This window comes from Marmota monax, unplaced genomic scaffold (assembly GCF_021218885.2).
Source record: "Marmota monax isolate L192 unplaced genomic scaffold, Marmota_monax_Labrador192_F-V1.1 WCK01_AAM20220418_F8-fsc00024, whole genome shotgun sequence".
Taxonomy (NCBI): Eukaryota; Metazoa; Chordata; class Mammalia; order Rodentia; family Sciuridae; genus Marmota; species Marmota monax.
The window spans coordinates 21,010,686-21,035,140 of record NW_026695224.1 but is presented as its reverse complement, the minus strand read 5'-3'; the positions used below and the strand labels follow the sequence as shown (position 1 = coordinate 21,035,140).

General features: G+C 36.8%; 1 protein-coding gene across 1 annotated transcript in view; it reads right to left on the bottom strand.

The window, feature by feature from the left end:
- The window catches only part of Sntb2 (syntrophin beta 2), an 85,383-nt gene that overhangs the window by 27,975 nt on the left and 32,953 nt on the right, over positions 1 to 24,455 (bottom strand). Inside the window, exon 2 of the mRNA XM_046435295.2 lies at positions 8,779 to 8,992. Coding sequence (XP_046291251.1) covers positions 8,779 to 8,992 — 214 coding nt within the window. The remainder of the gene's footprint in view (positions 1 to 8,778; positions 8,993 to 24,455) is intronic.

The window sequence follows — 24,455 nt, the reverse complement described above, 5'->3', positions numbered from 1 at the left end:
ACATGTGCTAGGCAAGTGCTCTACCACTGAGCCACAACCCCAGCCCTACTTATACCAATCTTTTCTTTTTTTAGTTGTAGATGGACACAATACCTTTATTTATTTATTTATTTATTTTTATGGGGGGGGGGTGTTGAGGATCAAACTTAGTGCCTCACATATGCTAGGCAAGCATTCTACCACTGAGCAACAGCCCCAGCTTGACTTATACTAATCTTAAAAAGAAAAGTGGGGTGGGGTTGTAGCTAGTGGCAGAACACGTGCCTAGCATGTGTGTGGCACTGGGTTCAATCCTTAGCACCACATTAATAAATAAACAAATAAATAAATGTGAAAAGTATTTCTAAAACTTCCTACATAAGATGGCAATGAAGCATGTACAACTAACTATTCTACTCCTTCCTGAAATCCAATTAAAAACAACAGCAAAAGGGGATTACCTTTTAATCACATTTTTTGTTTGTTTTTGTACTGGAAATAGAACCCAGGTGCACTTTACCAATGAGCTATATCCCCAGTTCATTTTATTTTTTATTTTGAGACAGGGTCTCACTAAGTTGCAAAGCTTCATTTCAAATTTGGGATCTTTCTGCCTCAGCCTCCTGAGTCTCTTATAATCAATTTTAATTTTATTTTTAATCAACATGTAATAATTGTTTGGCTGGGCATGGTGGTGCATGCCTATAATCTCACAGACTCAGGAGGCTGAGGCAGGAGGATCACAAATTCAAGGCAAACCTCAACAACTTAGCAAAACCCTGTCTCAAAATAAAAAAATTAAATAAGAGCTGTAGATGTAGCTCAGTGGTAGAGCATCCCTGGGTTTAATCTCTAGTATCACACACATACACACACACACAAAAGTCCAATTTACAGGATACGATGTGATGTTTCAATACACATACCTTATATAATGAGCCAATCATGGTAAATAGCATATTCATCACCTCAACCATTTATTGTTTCTTTCAAAAGCCTTTCCTCTAGCTATTTTGACATATCCATTATTGACTACAGTCACTCTATGTGCAACAGAACACCAGAACTTATTCCTCCATGTAACTCTAACTTTGTATCTGTTTACCTACCTCTCCAGCTTCTGGTAATCATTATTCGACTCTCTAATTTTATGAGATAAACTTTCTTAGATTACACTAATGAGATCATGCATTGTCTGTGCCTGGCTTACTTTACTTTACATAATGAAATCCAGGTCCAACTATGGTGTCACAAATTACAATCAATTTCATTCTTTTTTTTTTTTGTACTGTGGATTAAAACTCAGGAGTGCTTTACCACTAAGCTACATTCTCAGCCCTTTTTAAATTTTTTGAGACACAATCTTGCTAAATTGCTTAGGGCCTCACTAAATTGCTGAGGCTGGCTTTGAACTTGTGATTCTCCTGCTTCACCCTCCAGAGTCACTGGGATTACAGGTGTGGTGCAGTTTCCTTCTTTCTTAAGGCTGAATAATATTCCATTGTGTATATGTACCACATTTTCTTTATCCATTCATCTGTTATTGAACACCTAGGTTAAATCTATTTCTTGTCTAATGTGAATAGTGCTACAATAAACATGGGAATGCAGACATCTCTTTGAACTGGCTTCATTTTCTGTTCTTTCTGAAAAAAGCATCTCACTATATTGCCTGGGTTGACCTTGAAGTTGCTATCCTCCTGCTTCAGCCTCCTGAGTAGCTGGGGATATAGGCATGTGCCACAATGCCTGGCTAGATCTGTTACTTATTTTTATTTTTTGCATTATTTTAGAATTAGTATTATTATTTAGTACTGAATACTGAACCCAGGGGTGCTTTATACAGATCTACATCCCCATCCCTTTTAATTTCTTATTTTGAAACAGGGTCTCAATAAGTTGCTTACTAAAGGGCCTCACTAAATTGCTGAGGCTGCCCTTGAACTTGTGATCCTCATGCTTCAGCCTCCAGAGTTGCTGGGATTGCAGGCATGTACCACATTGCCTGGCCTGTTACTCCCCTTTTATTGAGTTGTTTTCTTATTTTTGAATTGCAAATTTTATTTATTTTAGATTCTATTCTAGCCCATTTATCTGATAAGTATTTTGCAAAGACTTTTTCCTAATCTGTGGCTCGCTTTTTCAATCTCTTACAATGTCTTTTGCAGAGAAGATGTCTTAAATTTTATTTAAGTTCAACTTGTCAATTTTTACTTTATGGATTGTGCTTTTTGTATTGAATGTAAGAAGTCTTCACCATACTTAAAGAGGATTTTTTTTAATATTTATTTTTTAGTTATAGGTGGACACAGTATCTTTATCTTATTTTTATGTGGTGCTGAGGATCAAACCCAGTGCCTCACACTTGGTAGGTTAGCACCCTACCTCTGAGCCACAACCTCAGCCCCTTAAAGAGGATTTTTTAAAAGCATAATACTACAAGCTTAGGAAGAACAGGAAAGGAACAACTATAGCAAAATTTTAGAAATTGGCAAAAAGACAAGGGAGTTAAATGACTTTTCAGAAAAGTCTGACAAGTCCCAGCCAATTCATGCTACATAATCCCTAAAAGGCTGGGAACTTAGTGGCACCAGTTACCTCCAAAAATGGGAATAAAGCATGCAGCTAATATAAAGTGGCTGGATGTGCCAGACACAGTGGCCCACAGCTGTAATTTCAGTGATTTGGGAAGCTGAGGCAGAAAGATTGAAAGTTCAGGGGTATCCTCAGCAACTCAATGAGACCCTATCTCAAAATAAAAAGGGTGCCAGGCGTGGTGGCACACGATGTAATCCCAGTGGCTTGGGAGGCTGAGGCAGGAGGATTGTGATTCAAGGCCAGTCTCAGCAACTTAGCGAGTCCCTAAGCAACTCAGTGAGATCCTGTCTCAAAATAAAATATAAAAAAAGGGCTAGAGATATGGCTCAGTGGTTAAGTGCCCCTGGTTCAACCCCCAGTGCCAAAATAAATAAATAAATGAAAAGGGCTGAGACAGCTCAGTAATAAAGTACCCCTGGGTTCAATTCCTAGTACCACAAAATAAATAAAGTGGCTGGTGGAAAGTCTGTTTCAGGGCTGGGGGTTGTGGCTCAGTGGTAGAGCGCTTTCCTAGAATGTGAGAGGTACTGAGTTCGATTCTCAGCACCGCATACAAATAAATGAGTAAAATAAAGGTCCATCAACATCTAAAAAAAAATATTTAAAAAAAAAAAAAAAAAAAAAAGAAAGTCTGTGTCAGCACTCCCCATACCCTATGGCCAGAGGCTACCCTACCCTCATCTTAGCAAAGGATTCAGTCTACCTTTATCCCACCAAACTGGATGGGAAAGACAGTAATGTCATTAGTTCAGACAGTAAATCATCAGGCTGAAAATTTTCTAAAAGGGCTATTTCCACCTGGTTGCTTTGATGCTGTAATCAGCATAATATCCTTTAAACACATAATAAAAGTTCAGTGGCAAAACCACTGACAAGAAATTTCCTATACTACTCCTACCGACCTACTTAGCACTAAAGAAAGAAATCAGTTCATCCTTCCCTATGCACAAAGTGTTTACCTTCTAAAAGTTTTTCTACCTCATACAGTTCCTGGGATAATTTCTCAAATGTGTCTCCTTTGAAATTCTAAATTCTGAAAACTCCTGGTATCAGGTCCTCATTATTAATAACTATAAGAATGAAAAATAAAGCTGTTCTAAAACTAAGCAAGCTTAGTTCTAAAACTAAGCAAGTTTAGTTCCATTATACATGAAGGTGTGTTATCATCTTCAACTATAGTTGTTGATCTTGCCTTCCATAGTTTTCAATCATATACTTTTAAGTTCTATTAGTAGGTGCATATTCATTTATAATTATTAAATTTTCGTGATGTGTGTCCCTTTTTTTTTATTAGTTGCTGATGGACCTTTATTTATTTATATGTGGTGCTGAGAATCTAACCTAGTGCCTCACACATGCTAGGCAAGCACTCTACTACTGAACCACAACCCCAACTCTGTGTGGTCTCTTTCATTATTACCAAATGTCTCTTAATATTTGACTCATTCTTTTTTGTATTCCTTAAGACTTATAGTTATAACAACCTTTTATGCTTAAGCTTAGTGTATGTTATTTTCAGTTAAGTTTCACTTTAAAAAGAATTAATATTTTATCTAAAAATAATGTTAAATAGATATTAATATTTAAATATAAGTACTTCATTAGTATGACAATAATAATCATTAATATCAATAAATATTTGTTATATATTTAAAAAAAGAAGTTTAAATAGGAGTAAATATTAGAACCAGGGTTCAAAGATGAAAATAGGTAGTAACTTATTTCCCAGGGTAGGACCACTTTTGTAGTTTCTTGAAAAGTCATTATGAAATGGGAAATTATATCAGAACAAAGAAGAAAACTCCAAAATAGTATTGATGATGCTAGGATCCAGAAAAGTCTGCCTTTGAAGAAGCCCCTAAAACTAACAATGGGGACAGAGTAATGCCTAAAGTCTCCTGCTGTTTATAAAAGAAAAATTCAAATGTAAACTCTAATAAAAATGTGGGGGGCTGGGGTTGTGGCTCAGTGGTAACGTGCTTGCCTAGCATGCGTGAGGCACTGGGTTCAATTCTCAGCACCACATACAAATAAAATAAAGGTCCATCAACAACTAAAAAATATTTAAAAAAAAAATGTGGAGGCACTCTGTCAGTAATTGGGCCCAGAGAAGAGAGGAGCAAACAGCCACACTGTGAAGTTTTGGCCTCTACTCAAAACACCAAGGATTTCCTGAGAAATGGAATTACATTTTGATCAGAAAAATCAAATCAATGTTTAGGTACACAGAAGCATAGGATTCTTGAAGTCCAGCATACTTTATTTCTTCTGTTCAATACAGTCTTTGACATAATTTGTGTGTTCAATTTAGTTACATAACTTTATGTCATAAAATCAAGATTTACCCTTTTACATGGAAAATAGACAGTGTGAAGATGACCAAGACATTGTGAACCATTTCTGAAAAGCAGCATTTAAGAACATCTTGGTTTTGCTAAATGTCACACTGTCTACAGTACTGTTTGCTAAGGAACCAGCTCATGTTCTCTCCCTGGACTTCATCATTACTTATTTAGCTTTCAGATTCCAGAACGAAACACTTGTAAAGTATCAGAAGCATCTAGTGAGGTAGTGAAAATTCAAAGTGGGAAAAGGGAATAAACTTCCTCTTCCCTTTCAGAACTTCTTCAGCTCTATGTAGTAGAACCAAATCAAAATAGTAAAATAGTTAAAAAAAAAAAAAAGTTTCCCTCTAATCTAAAATAATTTTGTGATTAGAAGTGAAGCCTTTACATAACAATGAAGAATGAACCACAACAAATCATCAAATCCCGCTAAACACCCTCCAGAATAGTTGATATTAAAAAGACCAAGTTGGTAAGGAAGAAACCAATGGGAACTTTGATATGTTATTGGTGGGAACATAAAATGGCACAACCACTTGGAAGGGAGTTTGAAGAGTTTTTTTTTTTTGTACCAGGGATAGAACCCCGGGGCACTTAACCACTGAGTCACATTCCTAGCCCTTTTTATTATTAGGTTGTTGCTGCTGGCTTTGAACTTGGGTCCTTCTGTCTCAGCCACCTGGCTGGCAGTTTCTTATAAAACCAAACATATGTTTACTCTTGGACTTCATGATTTCACTCCTATGAATTTATTCAAATGAAATGAATATGTATGCCCACGAAAAGACTTGTAAAAATGCATTCATGATAGCTGGGTGTAGTGGCTTATGTCTGTAATCCCAGTTACTCAGGAGGCTAAGGCAGGAGGATTATAAGTTTGAGGCTAGCCCCAGCAATTTAGCAACATCTTGTCTCAAAATTTTTTTAAAAAGGTGGGGGTTGGAGGCTGGGGATGAAACTCAGTGGTAGAGTGCTTGCCTAGCATGCATGAGGCCCTGGGTTCAATCACAATTACCACCACACACACACACACAAAAGTATGTGTTTATAATAGCTATCTTCAAACTGAAAACAGCTCAAGTGACCATCAATACAAAAGAAAGATAAATAAATTCACAATTCCTTTGACAGAGCTGGATAAAATTAAGGACAAAAAAGCTACAAGTGATTTTATAGACATTATCTTATTTATACTTATTCATTTTTCCAGTTTCAAATAGGTAAATTATAATTACATATAATGGTGGGATTCTTTGTTACATAGTCACACATGAACACAATATAACAATATAATTTGGCCAACATAATTCCCTCTTTCTGGTCCTTTTCCTCTACTCTTCTGATATCCCTCTGATTTTCATGAGATGCCCCCAACCATTCTTCCCCTTTTCCTCTTTAGCTTCCACATATGAGAGAAAACATGACCTTTGAATTTCTGAATTTGGCTATTTCACTTAACACTTTTTTTTTTTTTTTTTTTTGGTGGTGCTGGGGATTGAACCCAGGGCCTTGTGCATGTGAGGCAAGCACTCTACCAAATGAGCTATATTCCCAGCCCAGCTATTTCACTTAACATAATGCTCTCAAATTCTATCCATTTTCCTACAAATTACACAATTTTGTACATCTTTATGACTGAATAAACTCCATTGTATGTATATACCACATTTTCTTTATCCATTCATCCACTGATGGACACCTAGGCTGGTGTTTGGCTACTTTGAATTGTGCTGCTATAAACATGGGCATGCATCTATCACTATAATAGGCTAACTTTAATTCTTCAGAATAAATATCAAGGAGTGGTATAGCTAGGTCATATGGTGATTCCATTCCTAGTTTTTTGAGGAATTTCTATGCTGATTTCCATAGTATTTATACTAATTTACAATTCCACTAACAAGTGTTTTTTTCTCCATATCATCTCCAGCTTTATTATTGTTTTCTTTCTTGATGAATGCCATTCTAATTGGAATGAGATTAAAAAAATCTCAGTGAAGTTTTCATTTCTGTTTTCCTGTTACTGAAGATATTGAACATTTTTTCATATATTTGTTGGCCATTTGTATCTCTTCTTTTGAGAAGTGACCATTCATTAATTGAGTTATTGCCCATTCATTAATTGGATTTTTTTTCTTTACTGTTAAGTTTCTGAGTTCTTTATGTAATTTTGGATATTAATCCTCTGTCAGAAGAGTAGCTAGCAAAAGTTTTCTCCCATCTGTAGGTTCTGGCTTCATATTTTTAAATATTTCCTTTGCATGCAGAAGCTTTTTAATTTGATACCATTCCATTTATTAATTCTTGATATTATTTCCTAAGCTTTCAGGGTCCTATTGAGAAATCATTGCCTGTGCCTATATGTTGGAGTGTTGACCCTACATTTTCTTTTATGAGTTGTATATTTTCTGGTCTAATTCCTAGGTCTTTGGTCCATTTTTAGGTGACTTTTGTGCATGGTGAGAAATAAGATCTAGTCTCATTCTTTTACATATGGATAACCAGTTTTCCCAGAACCATTTGTTAAAAAGGGTCTTACTATGCCAACTTTTCAAACTTTTTTTCATTAAATCCTCCTATAATCTTGATTTTATACAGGAGGAAATCAAGGTATAGACAAAACAAATAGGTTGGTCAAAATTACAAAGCCCACATTCCTCATTCCAATATTTTAACTTTTGTAACTGAGGTGCCACTGTCTACGTACTTTTTCTGCCAAGACATATAGCATAGATATTCACATTCTAGTAGTTGTACATAATTCGTGCCAAACTATTTACAATTCTACTGTTTTTCTTTTCTATAAAAAATAAAGTTAAAATATTGTCATATGCTGGGCACAGTGGTGCACACTTATAATCCAGGCAACTCAGGAGGCTGAGGCAGGAAGATTGCAAGTTTGAGGACAGTCTCAGAAACTTACCAAGGCCCTATTTCAAAGTAAAAAGTAAAAAGGGCTGGAGATGTGCCTCAAGTGGTAAAGCATCACTGGTTTCATTTTCCAGTACCATTAGAAAAAAAAAATTCAATCCAACTCTCTCATTTTGTAAAAGAGGAAACTGAGGTCAAGAGAAGTAAACTCGCCAGGGTAAGAGTGCTAGCTGAGACAGCCAAATATATAATGCAGATCTCTGACTCTTAACACCACCTACAATATAAGAATTTTTCTTATTTTATTTTATTTTTTAAACTGAATGGTGGCACACACACCTGTAGTACTAGCTATCTTGGGAAGCTAAGGCAAGAGGATCACTTGAATCCATAAATTTGAGGCCTGTCTAAGCAATATATCACTTGAATCCAAGAGTTTGAGGCCAGTCTAAGCAATACAATGAGATTCCCATCTTTTTTTGACTAAGCATTGAACCCAGCAACACTTTACCACTGAGCTAAGTCCCCAGCCCTTTTTATTTTTAGCACGGTTTCACTAATTGCTTAGACCCTCACTAAGTTGCTGATGCTGGCATTAAACTTGTAATCCTCTTGCCTCAGCCTCCTCAGTTGCTGGAATTATAGGTATGTGCCATGTGCCTGGCTCAAAAAAATACCCGTTTTTTCAATTATAAAGTACTGTAGTTTTTTTTTTTTTCCTTGTTTTGTTTTTTAAAGCAATAAGCTTACAGAAAAGTATAAAATGAATAGAAGTCCCAACTTTCCTTCTACCCTCTATTCCCATTTCATTGCCTAGGGGTAAGCACCATTAACAGTTTCTTGTGTCTTTTCAAAAAATGAATCTCTCATATTGAAGCTTTCCTTTGTATAATTTAGTTAATAGAATCATGTATGTATTTTAGCAAGTCCTTAAGTTGGCAAAGCTGAAAGTACCATGTTGATGTTCTTGTTAGGTACAGCTCACCTGTTTTCCAGATCCGGCATGCTTAGGTTTCTAGCAGCAAAGCACATTTTGAGAGGGATGACCTTCCTGTCCTTGGTGCTGTTCTGGTGTTTCGGAGAACCAGAGTCCTCACTGCCACTAAAGCTTGGTGACTGGGGAGCTGCACCCTCCCATGGCAGATCTGATACTAAGGACGGCTTCTTGATATATGGTGTTACTTCTCGGATGAATTTTACTATAAACAAATATCAAAGAAGAATTTTAGTATTTTTATTTCCTATGAAAAATAAGAACCAAATTACACTTTTTTTCTGCCAAGACATAGTATAGATGTTCACATATTGATGAGTATAACCAAAGTTATGCATAATTCCTTCCTCACTACTGTTCTCACACTGTTTTTCTCTTCTCTAAAAAGAATACTATATGGCAAGTTAGTAATATCATCATAGGAATAACCTTGATGATATATCACATATAGGCAACATCTAGAACAAAGTATAAAACAAAGGTCAAGAGCCATGAATCTCCTTGAGATAGATTCAGTGCCTCCTATGACAGTAACGTGTAGCTTTAGACTTAACATTTATAGACTTCTCAATGCTTTCACCCATTGGTTCACTATCTATTGCAGCCCAAATGAGACAAATTTAATCTCTCTTCCACATGAGAATCTTTCAAATATCTGAAAGACAGATTATATCTCTCCCTTCTCTGTACTAATCTAAGTATATCAAGTTCAATTCAATTCAGTCAACATCATCTACTAAGAGCCAGGAATTAGGTAGTCATCAAAGAAGTATCTAAGAAGAAAGGAAGCATGGATTCTGCTTAGAAGGAATGCCCAGTCTACTGGGGAACAATTATGTAAAACAAACAAATCATTGCAGTTCTGAAAAAAAGAGACACAAAAATTAAATATAGGGGCTGGGATTATGGCTTAGCAGTAGAGCACTCGCCTCGCATGTGCAATGCAAGGCCCTGGGTTCGATCCTCAGCACCACATATAAATAAATAAATAAAATAAAGGTATTGTGTACAATTACAAAAAAATAAGTATAAATAAAATATATTCAAGATAAACACAAAGCAGACACAACTGATCACCTTGCTTATTCAAAATACACTATTTCCATGAAAGTAGCCCCAAATTAAAATATGGCTTTTAGTAGATAGGAAACTTTTTTCTTTTTTTGGTACCAGAAACTGAACCCAGAGGGAATTAACCACTGAGCAACATCCTCGGTCCTTTTATTTTTTATTTTTGAGACAGGGTCTCACTTAAATTACATAGGGCCTTGCTAAATTGCTGAGGATGGTCTTGAACTTGCAAACTTCCAGAGTCACTGGGATTAATGGTGTGCCCCACCGTGCTCCAATAGGAAACTTTTTTCTTTTTTAAGTTCAGTTTTAGGACTCATAAAATACTTTTTTTATTTCAGTCACGACTGTCAATTTTTTTAAACATTTTTTATTTTTTGGAAGTAGTTGGAAACAATACCTTTATTTTATTTATTTATTTTTATGTGGTGCTGAGGATTGAACCTAGGGCCTCGCATGTGCTAGACGAGCACTCTACCGCTGAGCCACAACTCCAGCCCTGACATGTCATTTTTGAGGCACGGTATTCTTGTTTTTAAAAAGTAGATAAACTGAAGATCACTAAAACCTTAACAGTTGAGGAGGCTGAGGCAGGAGGATCGCAAGTTCAAAGCCAGCCTCAGTAACAACGAGATGCTATGCAACTCAGTGAGACCCTGTCTCTAAATAAAATACACAACAGGACTGGGTATGTGGCTCAGTGGTTGAGTACCCCGAGTTCAATTCCTGGTACTGCCCCCACCCCCAAAAAATAAAATAGTTGAAATTCCAGCTACGTTGTCATGAACTGAAATCGAATTCCATGCTTGTATAAGTTTATAGGATTGAACCCAACTACTGGGTGTAATTATAAAACTCTAATAAAAAAATTCCAACTACTTGGAAGGCTGATAGAGTAAGATTACAAAGTTTGAGGCCAGACTTAGCAATATCCATTAGACTCAGCAACTTAGTGAGACCCTGCCCCAAAATCAAAATAAAAAGGATTGAGGATGTAGCTCAGTGGTAAAGTACCCCTAGGTTCCACCTCCAGTACCAAAGAAATAAAATAATTAATTAAAAATTTTTTTATTTATATGCAGTGCTGAGAATAGAACCCAGTGCCTCACTCATGCTAGGAAAGTGCTCTACCACTCAGCTATAACCACTGCCCTAGTTAATTAAAAAAAAAAAAAAAACAAACAGAAAAAAAAAAAAAGGCTGGAGGTTTTATGGTAGAATATTCCTGGGTTTAATCCCTAGTACCATAAGAAAAAAAAGTTGAATGTGAATAAATCTATCATCATTACCTCTGTTGATATAATACATGTTATATCATTATTCTACTTCTTTCAAATTCCAATGTGATAGATCATTAGAGTAGCATCATAGTTACTGAAAACCTAAATAGATCATTGTCAATGCTTATCAATATCAAAATACCTAGTATTAATTATTTTGTAGCATTAAAAGTTATAAACCTGTGAAACTTTACTATTAAATAGATTAGTATATATGAAAAATAACTAGATGTTTCTAAAAACCTACCTAATAACTATCCTTAAAAACTGTTTCTCTTTTGAATAGGTAATATAGGTTAAATATCCCTTATCAGAAATGCTTGGGAACAGAAGTGTTTCTGATTTTGGAATATTTCCATATACATAATAAAATATCTTGGGGATGAGACTCAAATCTAAACACAAAATTAATTTAGGTTTCATATACATTACATACATAGCTTAAAGGGAATTTTATTTACAACAGTTTAAATATACCTGCATTTTGATTGTCACATGAAAAGGTGGAATTTTCTCCTGTGGTATCATGTCTGAGCTCAAAAAGCTTCAGATTTTGGAATGTTTCAGATTTTGGATCTTTGGATGAAGGAAGATCAAGCTATACATGCTCACAAAACAAAACTCAAAACTTCAGCCCACTTCTGAAGGCAACCACTGTGTTAGCTAGATATGCTAAGCATATGTAAAAATAAGACATACATTTGTGCATCTCTATATGATGTACACATATTTCACACAGTGGCAATATATAATATATGCTCATTGTTTTCCATCTTGCTTTTTATAGTTTATGATATTGACAATACTGTTCCCTATTTTTCTTTGTCTTTTATGACCAGTCAACAGCTCTACCACACTGTGTGGTGATGGAGACATCTTTGGAATTAGACATGGTTCAAATTCTAACTACACTTGTCTACTTTAAACCTATGTGACCTCACTTGACTGTTCTGAGGTCCCTTAATAAGCAAAAGTTCTAGGCACACACTAAATATTCAATAATTAGTAGGTGGCTTTCTTTTCCCTTCCCTGACTTGAGCAGGGGTGCAGCCAGTATATCCCTTGAGCAGCTGACTTGGGCTTTTCAATACATAATTTAATCCTGTGCTTTCAATAGATTATTTTGTTTACTTATTTATTTATTTTTAAGTGGTGCTGAGGATCAAACCCTGGGCCTCCCACGTGCTAGGCAAGCGCTCTACTGCTGAGTCACACAATGGATTATTAGATCACAAGAACTTGGCAGAAATTCCTAAGGTTTCTAATGCTTTTTGAACATTTAAGGCACTATATCAACTATTGGGCTATCAACTGGGGAAAATAAATACATTCTAAATGTCTATTCTAGAGTATTACAGTGATTAGAAAAGAACCTTTAGGGATTGGAGATGTAGCTCAATGTGTGAAGTCCTGGGTTTAATCCCCAGAACATGGGGGCTGGGGGAAGGAAAAAAAAAAAAAAAAGAAGGAAGAGCTGGGTGCAGTGGTGCATGCTTGTAATCCCAGCAGCTCAGGAGGCTGAGACAGGAGAATCTCAGGTTCAAAACCAGCCTCAGCAACTTAGTGGGGTGTTAAGAAACTCGGTGAGACCCAGTCTCTAAATAAAATACAGAAAAGAGTTGGGAATGTGGCTAAGTGGTTAAGTGGCCCTGAGTTCAATCCCCAGTACCAGAAAAAATAAAATTTAAAAAAAGGAGAGGGAAGGAGGATGAGAAGGAGTAGAGAGAGGAGAGGGAAGAAGAAAAGGGAAAGAAGAAGCAGGGGAAGAGGAAAAAGAAGAAGAGGAAGGCTTCCTCTCATCCTGAAAGTGTCACCTCTCCTAGTTAGAATGACAAAAATATACATGTACTGTACACATACTTGAAAAGATGCTAAGAAGCACTTTTATCAAAATAGTGAAGTGTTTAAAGATAAATATAGGATTACATTTTAAAAGTATAGTCCTATATATTTGAAATTTTGTGTTTACATTATTTATTTATACCAGTGATTGAACCCAGGAGCACTTAACCACTGAGCCACATTCCCAGCCTGTTTTATATTTTGAGACAGGGCCTCGCTAAGTTATTGTGGCTGCTTTTAACTTGTGAGGTTCCTGCCTCAGTCTCCTAAGTGGCTGGGATTACAGGAATGTGCCACTGTACCCAGCTGGGTATATTATTTATTAAAAAAAAAATTAAGAAATGAAGAAAACTTATTCTGAAATCTTTTAAACTTTAAGTGTGGAAGCTGCCATAAACTGAAATCTTGTTTGGCCTTCAAAAATTTTAATGTACTGGATGAGCTCCCTGATCCAACTGATTCAAGTTCTAATGAATAAGGTTACAAGGAGTTCCATGTCTGAGATATTAGACAGCATCTGATTTTAAAATGCATGCTGTTTATGTGGCTTTTTAAAGTTTATCCTGAAAATCCTTCATAGTGTAGATCCAGGCTATGGTTAAGTATACACATTTAGGTATACATTACCTACCCTCATAGAAACCAGCCTCATATAATCATTATTTTCTTCTTTTAATATTTTTAGCAGAATACCTTTATTTTATTTATGTTTATATGATGCTGAGGGTTGAACGAAGTGCCTCATATGTGTGAGGAAAGTGCTCTACCACTGAGCTACAACCCCAGCCCAGCCCCATTTTCATCTTTATCTCTTATTGTTTTCTTTTCTTTCTTTCTCTCTTTCTTTTTTTTTTTGGGGGGGGGGTGGGTACCAGAGACCAGAGATTGAACCCAGGGGCACTTAGTCTCTGAGCCACATCCCAGCCCTTTTTTTAGTTTTTATAATTTTATTTTATTTTATTTTTTTGGTACTGGCAATTGAACTCAGGGGCACTCAACCACTGAGCTACAACCCCAGCCCATTTTTTTTTTTATTTAGAGACAGGGTCTCACTGAGTTGTTTAGCACCTCCCCATTGCTGAGGCTGGCTTTGAATTCGCAATCCTCCTGTCTCAGCCTTCTGCAGGCATGCATCACCACACCCAGATCTTATTATTTTCTTAACCCAGTTGGGATCTTTACTTTAAGTTTAAGTGAAACTACACAGGTCAAACAATGTGGGGTGCCATTACTCCTTTTGCAAGCAAGCTTGTTTCTGGGTTACCTCAAGGCAGAAGATGTGGCTTTGCATTCTACACAGGAATGAATTATGCTGACATCACTGTTAAAGTATTCTCCCAAGAAGTTTTCTCCTCAATCTCATCCCAAGCTCCCCACACCCCAATCAGCAATCTGATAGATAGCCACCAAAAACATTAGGGAGGAATTACTTTACTTTCAGTAAAAAGCCTTTTACATTCTCAATTTGCAGGTTTTTTTCAGTTCAAGTCTCTTAGCCAATTGGGTTTTGAGCAGACTGCATTCTAGGACTTGGTGATATGAAGCTTGAAAGGATTCCGAGTGCCTCTAATTTTACTATGCTTCAATTTAAAGTTATACAACATGGGCTGGGGTTGTGGCTCAGTGGGAGATCACTTGCCTTGCACGTGTGAGGCCCTGTGTTTGATCCTCAGCACCATATGAAAGAAAGAAAGAAAAGAAAGAAAGAAAGAAAGAAAGAAATATTGTGTCCATCTACAACTAAAAAAATGTTAAAAAATAAATAAAGTTACATAACACATTCTCCAATTTATTGAACTCCCACTGTGTACCATGAGCTCTTCAGGCACTCAGGACACACCAGTGGAAAAAACCTGCAAAGCCCAAACAAATATAAAGTCCAATCAATAATGCAATTAATAAGTTAATGATATTCTAGAGAAATGAAAACATGTTCAAACAAAAGCCTGTACAGAAATGTTTTTAGCAGCTCTATTCATAAGTTACAAAACTGGAAACAACCTATATTTCTTCCAATGCGTAAGAGAATAAACTTAGAGCTCTAAAACAGAATACTATCAGCAATGAAAAGTAATGAACTATTGATGATACATCAGCAACTTTGATGAATCTTAAAGGTATTATGCTGAATGAAAGAAGCCAGTGTCAAAAGGTTATATAATTCATGATTCCATTACTGAAAAGATATAACTATGTGAGGAAGAACAGATCAGTGGTTTCCAGGACTGGTGGGCAGATATAATTATAAAGGTATAACATCACAGTTTTTTCCAAGTGATGAAAATGACCTGTGTCATGATTGTGATGAGGGATATAAGAATTTATACATGTGTCAGAATGCACAGAACTGAAGCCAGCACAGTGTGCATACCTATAGTCCCAGCAATGTGGAAGCAGGAGGATCACAAGTTCAAGCGAGCCTGGACAACTTTGTAAGACCCTATATCAAAATAAAAATGAAGAGAGATAGGGGTGTAGCTCAATGGTAAAGTGTCTCTGGGTTTAATCCTTAGTATCCCCCAAAATAAAATTCACAGAACTATATACCTTAAGGGGAAAATGGTAATTTTACTGTTTAATCATGTTATGGTTTGGATATGAAGTATTCCCCAAAAGCTCCTGTGTTGATGTAGGAATGTTTGGTGGTCAAATTAGATTGTAAGAACTGTAACCTAATCAATCTATCCTAGTTTGAATGTACTGACTGGTTCACTGAAGGCAAGTGGGGCATGGCTAGAGGAGGTGGGTCAATGGGGGCATGCCCTGGAAGGGTTTATCTTCCTTGTGGCTCCTTTATTTCCCTTTTTTCCATTACCTCTGCTTTCTGGCTTCCATGAATAGAATAGTGCTCTTCCACCACACCCTTCCGCCATTATGTTATGCTTTATCTTGGGCCCAGAGCAAAAGACTTGGCCGACCACAGATTAAACCTCTGAAACTGTGAGCCAAAATAAACCTTCTTCCCTCTAGTGAGCGTGCTACTGCTTGAGTCACATCCCCAGCCCTTTAAGTTGTTCTTGTTGGGTATTTTGGTCACAGTGATGCCAAGCTAACACAGATAATTACAAAAATTTTAAAAATAAATAAATTATATAGTAATGTTACAAGACGTTAAGTATTAGGGAAAAAAGAAAGTAAGTAAGGGAAGGGTAAATCAGGAGTGAAAAGGGTCAGTTTGCTATTTTAAATATCATGGTTAGGGTAAGTCTAATTAAGAAGTCTTTTCAACAAAGTCTTGAAGGAGGTGCAGGAGTTGGTGAAGTGGATATTTGAAAAAGCATTCCAGGCTGGAGTTGTAGCTCAGTGGTAGAGCACTTGCCTGGCATGTGTGAGGCCCTGGGTTCGATCCCCAGCACCACATAAAACTAAATAAACAAAATAAAAGCATTGTCCATCTACAACTAAAAATATTTTTAAAAAAGAAGAAGAAGAAAAAGCATTCCAGCCAGAGTTGCAGTGTTAAAGTAGTAAGGAAAACCAGTATGACTGAAGCAGGGTAAGTAAGAGGGTCAGAGTAGAAAGTAAAGTCACAAACGTAATGTAAGTAGGGCCTTTTAAGTCATTGTAAGAATTCTGAATTTTATTCTTTTTTAATTTTTTTTTTTTTTGGTACTGGGGATTTAACCCAGGAATGCTTTACCACTTTATCACTGAATTACATCCCCAGCCATTTTAATTTTTTTATTTTTAAGCTAGGGATGGTAGTACATGCCTGTTATCTCAGTAGCTCAGGAGGATGTAAGCTACTGGGACTCTGTCTCAAAATAAAAAATTAAAAGGGGCTGGGGATGTGGCTAAGTGGTTAAGCACCTCTGGGTTCAATTCCTGGTACAGGTCTCCCTAAGTTGCTTAGGGCCTTCCTAAGTCACTGAGGCTGATCTTGAACTTTTTTGATTCTCTTGTCTCAGCCTCCCAAATGCTGGGATTACAGGCGTATGTCACGATGCCCAGCCTCTGGATTTTATTCTGAAATGGGAGGCCATTGGCAGGTGTTCTGTGTGACTACTGTGTTGAAAACAGTGAAAGAAGGCAAGGAAGTAGTGAAGACCAGTTGTGAGGTTATCAGAGTTGAGGTGATAGGAGTTGGAGGGTGACAGGAATGGAGGTGCTAAGAGTTAAGCAGGGGGGATAGGAAGGGCAGCAGAATAAAATAGACATTATCATTGCTGTAAGTATATAGGTGACTGTATGACCAATGTGATTCTGCAACCTGTACAATCAGAAAAATGAGAAATTATACCCCGTTTGATTCAAATATATGAATTGTCAAGATCATTGTACTGTCATGTGTAACTAATAAAAAAAAAAAAAAAGAGTTAAGCAGATTCTATGATTCTATTGCAGGTAGATCTACTTAGATGTCTCAACAGGTTGGATAAGGGGGTTGAGTGTCAAAAAGGAGTCAAGGACGATTTCAAGATTTTTGTCCTGAACAAATGAAAGGATAGTGTTGCTACTGACAGATTTAGGAGAAAGATCAGGAACTTGAGATATACATTAGATAATCAAGTCTCACATACACTAAACATGACTCTACAGTCCAGGAAACAGGTCTGGGCTAGAGACATATATGTGAGAACTATTAGCAATGGTTGATGTTTAAAGATATGAAACTAGATCAGATCATTGTCTTTCTCAAGGTCCCCACAGGAAACGCAGAGAATAAGGTTTAATAAAAAGACAATTTATAAAGGTGGGGGCAGAGTACAGGGAAACCACAAGGGGAAAATAGCATGGTACCACAAGACTATTAACAAGAGTGGTTGTTTCTACACCCAGAACTGAAGGGAGTAAGAGATGAAGTTACACCAGACCTACAAGAAAGATCTGTAGAGACTCACCTGAAAGAAGCAGGGACCTTCAGTCACTTAAGCCAAACTAAGGTGACTTGATACATTAGGAGTTGAAGGGATAACTACTCCAACACCATTCTAACCTCCATTTTTCTGCCCAGTATCCTGCTGGGGCTCCACACTGGCCCAATGCAGCAAAAACTGAAGACCTGGAAAGCCTGTCAAAATGATCAATTCAGGGCAGCCTCCTGGGGCAGAGAACAGGTAGGTAGAGGAACAGAAGTTGACCTAGAGAGGCAAATGGAAGACTCCAGCAAAGTCACCAAGGACATGAGCATGGACCATAAAGAGGGCATTCTACTGCTAGAAGGCTCGGAAGAAGAGAAGGAATGCCAGAAGAGACAGGTAGGGAGGCACAATCTCACAAGAGATAAGGAATCCATAGAAATACTAGTCTAAAATATTACCAAGTTTACCCAAACTGGGAAAGCCCTGTCTTGACCTGACTAACCCTGACATGGCTCCTCCTTCTCTTTGTCATTCCTTGAGAAAAAAACAAAACAAAATAAACAAACAAACAAAAAAACCCAAAAACCAACTAGGTCAAGTTTGATGTTTCTATTTCTTCTTTCACTACTTAATCTCTTTCTGAATCTGTCTGTACTCACCAGTGTTTTCTTACCCAAACCAAAGATTCTTCAATCTTTATGCTTGATCACTTCAATATCTATGACAATGTACAACTCCACAGATTGCTTTTTATTCCTCTTTCCCAGACATTTAATTTTTATTGCTTCTTTTCTCCTTCTATCCCTTCTACACAATGTGGGTATAGGTTCTGATTTTAGTAGTTTCTTCTCACTTTATCCTCTTGTCTCTGGCAACTTTCAATCCTAGATTTCTGGAACCATTATCTCTCCTTGGCCCCAATTCCTTCTAACTGGGTGCTCTTCCAATCCTTTCAACATAGCCAAATGTGAATTAATCTTCATTATCCTTAATCCCCTCATCCTGTGTGAACTGTTTTAGTTATCCAGCATTAGCATCAACATCTTTCTAGTCACTAAGAATCTGAATGAGTGGTATGGTAAGCTTAATATAAGGTAATCTGTATTTTATTAAAGGTTGTCCAGGTGGTTGATTTTCATGCTTACTCAAGATTGGGAACTGCTTCTCAGAAACTTACAGAACCTCAGCATTATTCTTTTAATGCTGAGTAATGTTCCATTGTATATATATACCAAAGTTTCCCTATCTATTCATCTACTGAAGGGCATCTGGGTTGGTTGTACAGTTAACCTCTCCCTAGCAACATATCTAATCAGGTGCTAGACTATCTCTTCCCACCCCTGAAATTATTCTCTAACCTACTCACTTCCCTCAATTTCCATTGTCATTGTGCCTCTGGATCATCCAGGTTGTTATAATGGCTTTTCTTCTGTAGGCCTTTGGTAACTGTGGTAAAATATATACAAACTAAAAATTACCATTTTCATTATTTTTCACATGTCAGTTCAGTAGCATCACCACCCATCTCCATACTTTTCATTTTCCCAAAATGAAACTGCCCTAGTAAGCAGTAACTCCAGATTCTCTTCCACCTAGTTCTTGACAACCTCCATTCCACTTTGTGTCTTTATCAATTTGACTATTCTAACTACCTGATAGAGGTGGAATCATACAATATTTGTCTCTGTCTTTCATGGCCTCTTAGCTGATCTCCTTGCCTACCTGTTCTCATTCCTTTATACAAGGTTGCCAGGTTGATTGTCCTGAACCCAAATACATACCAGGCCACTCCCTATTTCAAAGAACCTCTGTGGTTTTCTATTGATTAAAAACCAGGCATGATGGTGCATACCTGTTACGTCAGCTACTTTGGATGCTGAAGCAGGAGGATCACAAGTCCTAGGGAAGCCTCAGCAACTTAGCAAAACCCTGTCTCAAATAAGGGGTAGGGGTAGTCAGAATGGCAGCTATCAAGAATACAAACAACAATAAGTGTTGGCGAGGATGTGGGGAAAAAGGCACACTCATACATTGCTGGTGGGACTGCAAATTAGAGTAGCCAATCTAGAAAGCAGTATGGAGATTCCTTGGAAAATTTGAAATGGAACCACCATTTGACCAAGCTATCCCACTCCTCATTTAATCACAAAGGACTGAAAAAAGCATACTACAGGAACACAGCCATATCAATGTATATAGTAGCACAATTCATAATAGCTAAACTGTACAACCAACCCAGATGCCCTTCAGTAGATGAATGGATAGGGAAACTTTGGTATATATAGACAATGGAACATTACTCAGCATTAAAAGAATAAAATCATGGCATTTGCAAGTAAATGGAAGAAGTTGGAGAATATAATGCTAAGTGAAGTAAGACAACCCAAAAAAACAAAGGCCAAATGTTTTCTCTGATATGACAGTGCTGATTCATAATGGTGATGGGAACATGAAAGGAATGGAGAAACTTTAGATAGGGAAGGAGGGCAAGGGAGGGGGCAAAAGGGTAGGAATGACAGTAGAATGAGTTAAACATCATTACCCTAAGTACATGTATGAAGACATGAATGATGCAAAAACACTTTGTGTAAAACCAGTGACTTAAAAAATTGTGCTCTATATGTGTAATATGAAACAAATTGCATATTCTGCCATCATGTATGTATTAGAATAAGTAAATAATGTAATAAAGAAAAAAAGTGGGGTAGGGGTGTAGCTCAGAGGTATAGAACTTGCCTAGCATGTGTGAAACCCTAGGTTTAATCTCCAGTACCTACCCCCGACCCCAGGAAATGCAGTCCAAACTCTTTTTAGTGTAAATTAATCTTTTCAGTCAATTCTGTCTTATCTTCTTACTACTTAAACTCTTTGCAAAGGAAAACCCCTAAAAAATTTCAAGGATAAGTACTGGCCACCACAAGTCACTGAATTACTTGTAGAAAGGTATATTCTGAATTTTCCTAGGTGTGTCCTTACTCTTATTCCTTATTTCTATGAGTCCAAATCTTACACATTTTCCAAAGCACACCTCAAATTCTACATCATCTGCTAATCCTAACGCAAAAGTAGTAGGAACTTACTAAGATCTAATTGGGCAAGCCAATAATTTCATATATCCAATAGGACTGCATCCATACAACTCTAAACAAAGTTGAAGAAAATGTACATAGCAGGTTCAAACTCACAATTCTACGTTATTTGAAGAAACTTAGCACAGCAGCTGATGTGCTTCTGATATTGGTCAGACGAGACATTTCCTCATTATAGGTCTAAAAGTAGAGAAGAAAATTCCTAGTACTATGTTATTAGCCCTGCAGAAACAACAGTTTGAAGCTGTCATTTTATTTTTTTATTTTTTATTTTTAAAGAGAGAGAGAGAGAGAGAGAGAGAGAGAGAGAGAGAGAGAGAGAGAGAATTTTAATATTTATTTATTTTTTAGTTTTCGGCGGACACAACATCTTTGTTTGTATGTGGTGCTGAGGATTGAACCCGGGCCGCACGCACGCCAGGCGAGCGCGCTACCGCTTGAGCCACATCCCCAGCCCTGAAGCTGTCATTTTAGTACCAGAGTTTTCTGATTTATTTCTTCCAGCCCCCTTTCTTCCTTTCCTTTTAGTTCTTTTTCTTTTAAAGAGAGAGTGAGAGAGGAGAGAGAGAGAGCGGATACATCTTTGTTTTGTATGTGGTGCTGAGGATCGAACCCGGACCGCACGCATGCCAGGCGAGCGCGCTACCACTTGAGCCACATCCCCAGCCCTAGTTCTTTTTCTTCTAGGTCCCATTAATGGTACTCTCACAGATATCCTTAAGGTTATTTATGAAGATTAAAGTCTCAGAAAAACTTTACCTTTCTCTGTGCAGAGGCTACTGAGAAAAGTTTGGACACGATGTCATACATGCTTTTTTTTTTTAAGACACATGGGTGTACACATATGGGTTTTGAGATACTATTTAAAATTTATTGCTTAGATAGGCACAGTGGCACATGCCTGTAATACCAGCGCCTAGGGAGGCTGAGGCAGAGGATCAAGAGTTCAAAGTCAGACTCAGCAAAAGGAAGGTGCTAAGAAACTCAGTGACAGAGACCTTGTCTCTACACAAAATACAAAATAGGACTGGGGGGCGGGGATGGCTTAGTGGTCGAGTGCCCCTCAGTTCAATCTCTGGTACCAAAAAAAAAAAAAAAGACTTAGGATAATTCTAAACCCAGGCAGCAGGAAGTGAACAAGAATAGTGAAGACACCCCTCTGCTTCTCCTTTTCTTTTTCTTTGGCTTCTCCTCCCCACCCCCACCCAGCCCACTTTGGTACTGTATATTTAACTTATAGTCACTTTACCAGGGAGCCACATCTACAGCCCCCCCCCCTTTTTTTTTTAATGATTCATTAAGTTGCTCAGGCTGGCCTTGAACTTTCGATCTCCTGGTCTCACCTTCCTGAGCTGCTGGGATTACAAAAGTATGCCACCATACATGGCCCCATTCTTCCTCTTAAAGTTGAAACTGGCAAAGAGGTTATAAATCACCCATCAGAACCAAGATGTATCATGTACAGCCCCCTCTGTATCTCCATTCACTGGACTTGTTTCTTCCCTTATCAGAAGTCTGAACACAGTCAACAACACTCTCAGTTGACCTCATCCTTTTCTCTCACATAATTAAACTTCTGAAAATACAGAAGGAAAAAAATAATAACATCCTACATTTGTAAAGGTAGGAGATCAAGATTTGGGGGACATACATAGAAATTTTCAGCAAAGATTGTTTTATGCAAAATTATTTCATGTTGGCAAAAGTGCTGACCTGGACATGCTTCTGGGAGTGTAAAATGATAAATCCCTTTGAGAAGCAATTTGGCAATATTTATCACGAATCTTTAATATTCCATTAACCCGTAATTTCTCCCTTGAAAAGGCTGTTCATTATAGCCTAATTATTTAAACTAAGTACCCAATAATTAGGGAATGCCTAAATAAATTGTGGCAAACACACAATGGAATGCTACATATATATATATATATATATATATATATATATATATATATATATATATATATATATATATATATATTTTTAAAAGCTACTGGAGCATTTTTTTTTTAATATTTATTTAGTTTTCGGCGGATACAAAAACTGTTTGCATGTGGTGCTGAGGATCGAACCCGGTCCGCACGCATGCCAGGTGAGCGCGCTACCGCTTGAGCCACATCCCCAGCCCAGAATGCTACATATTTTTAAAAGATGCTTAGAAGAGTTTGTAAAACATGGAAGAATGTTAGCTCCTGTGTTGAGTAAAGGACTAAAAGTCTGGAAGAATGAATGTTATTTTATTTATTTTATTTTAATTGATTTATTGATTTATTTGTCTGAAGAGCTGAGGAGTGATTTGTGGTATTAGAAAAGTGAGCAATTATAGGACAATCACCAGAATCTCATACCTAACATAAATATGAATCATGTTTACTGATGTACCAGCATTTCCAAAGTCCTATTTAATTCAGCATTATTGCCTTATCTTTTAACTCTGTGAAGTTATAGGACAATCACCAGAATCTCATATCTAACGTAAATTTGAATCAAATTTACTAATGTACCACCATTTCCCAAGTCCTATTTAATTTAGAATTATTGCTTTATCATTTACCTCTGTTAAGTTATTAGCTCTTTTCTTCTAGGTAGGTGCCAGGGAGGAAAAATAAGGAATGAAGCATGTCCTCAGAAGCAACATATGTGCTTATAAGATGTGATTTCAAAAAGCAATTGTGGTTTATGTTGGTCCTGGAGTTTACAATTCAGTTTATTATCCATCGTTCCCTGTCTATTTCAAAACCCTATCCAAGTCAGTAAAAGGAGAAGAAAGATTCTTTTTGAAGATTTCAAACTACTATGATGACAACAATAGTAGTTAAATCTCTAAGCTATAGTGAAGTAAGTCCAAATAAACAAAAAGCAAGTTAGCTCTGAAATTTGTCTCCAGAAATTAAAATTTCAGGATTCAAAAATTATAGCCTTTAAAAAAAATTATTTCTTTTAATTAGGTATATGACAGCAGAATTCATTTTGATTCATTGTACACAATTGCAACACAACTCTACATTTTTATGGTTGTACACAATATGGCGTCACACCATATGTGCGGTCATACATGTACCTAGGGTAATGATGTCCATCTCATTCCACCATCTTTATGCCCCCATACATCCTCCCTAAATTATGGCCTTTTTAATGAATTTATGTAAACTGGCAAAAAAAAAAAAAACTTTTTAGGTCTCAAATTGTAACCTACATATTTATTACTTTGATACAAAAGTATTAGCTTTCACACTTTCACATATACAAATATAAAAAAAAAAGCTAGATTAAAATAATTTGGGGTTTGGACTGTTCACTGCATAATTTTTCCTTGGTACACTTATTTATCTACTTATGTAATACGTTCAAGTAGTTGTGGGTTATTTGTAAAGTAAATATTTCTTTCTTTCTTTTTTCTTTTTTACACACAACAATACTAATGTCTATTTTATTCTGCTGTCCTTTCCCCCTTCCCCTCCCCTCCCATCACTTCTCTCTACCCAATCTTCTTTTTTTTTTTTTTTCTCACATCGTCAAATATTTCTTAAATGAATTTTAAAAAGCATTTTTCTTTGGAATGGTTCCTCAAACAAATAGAATAT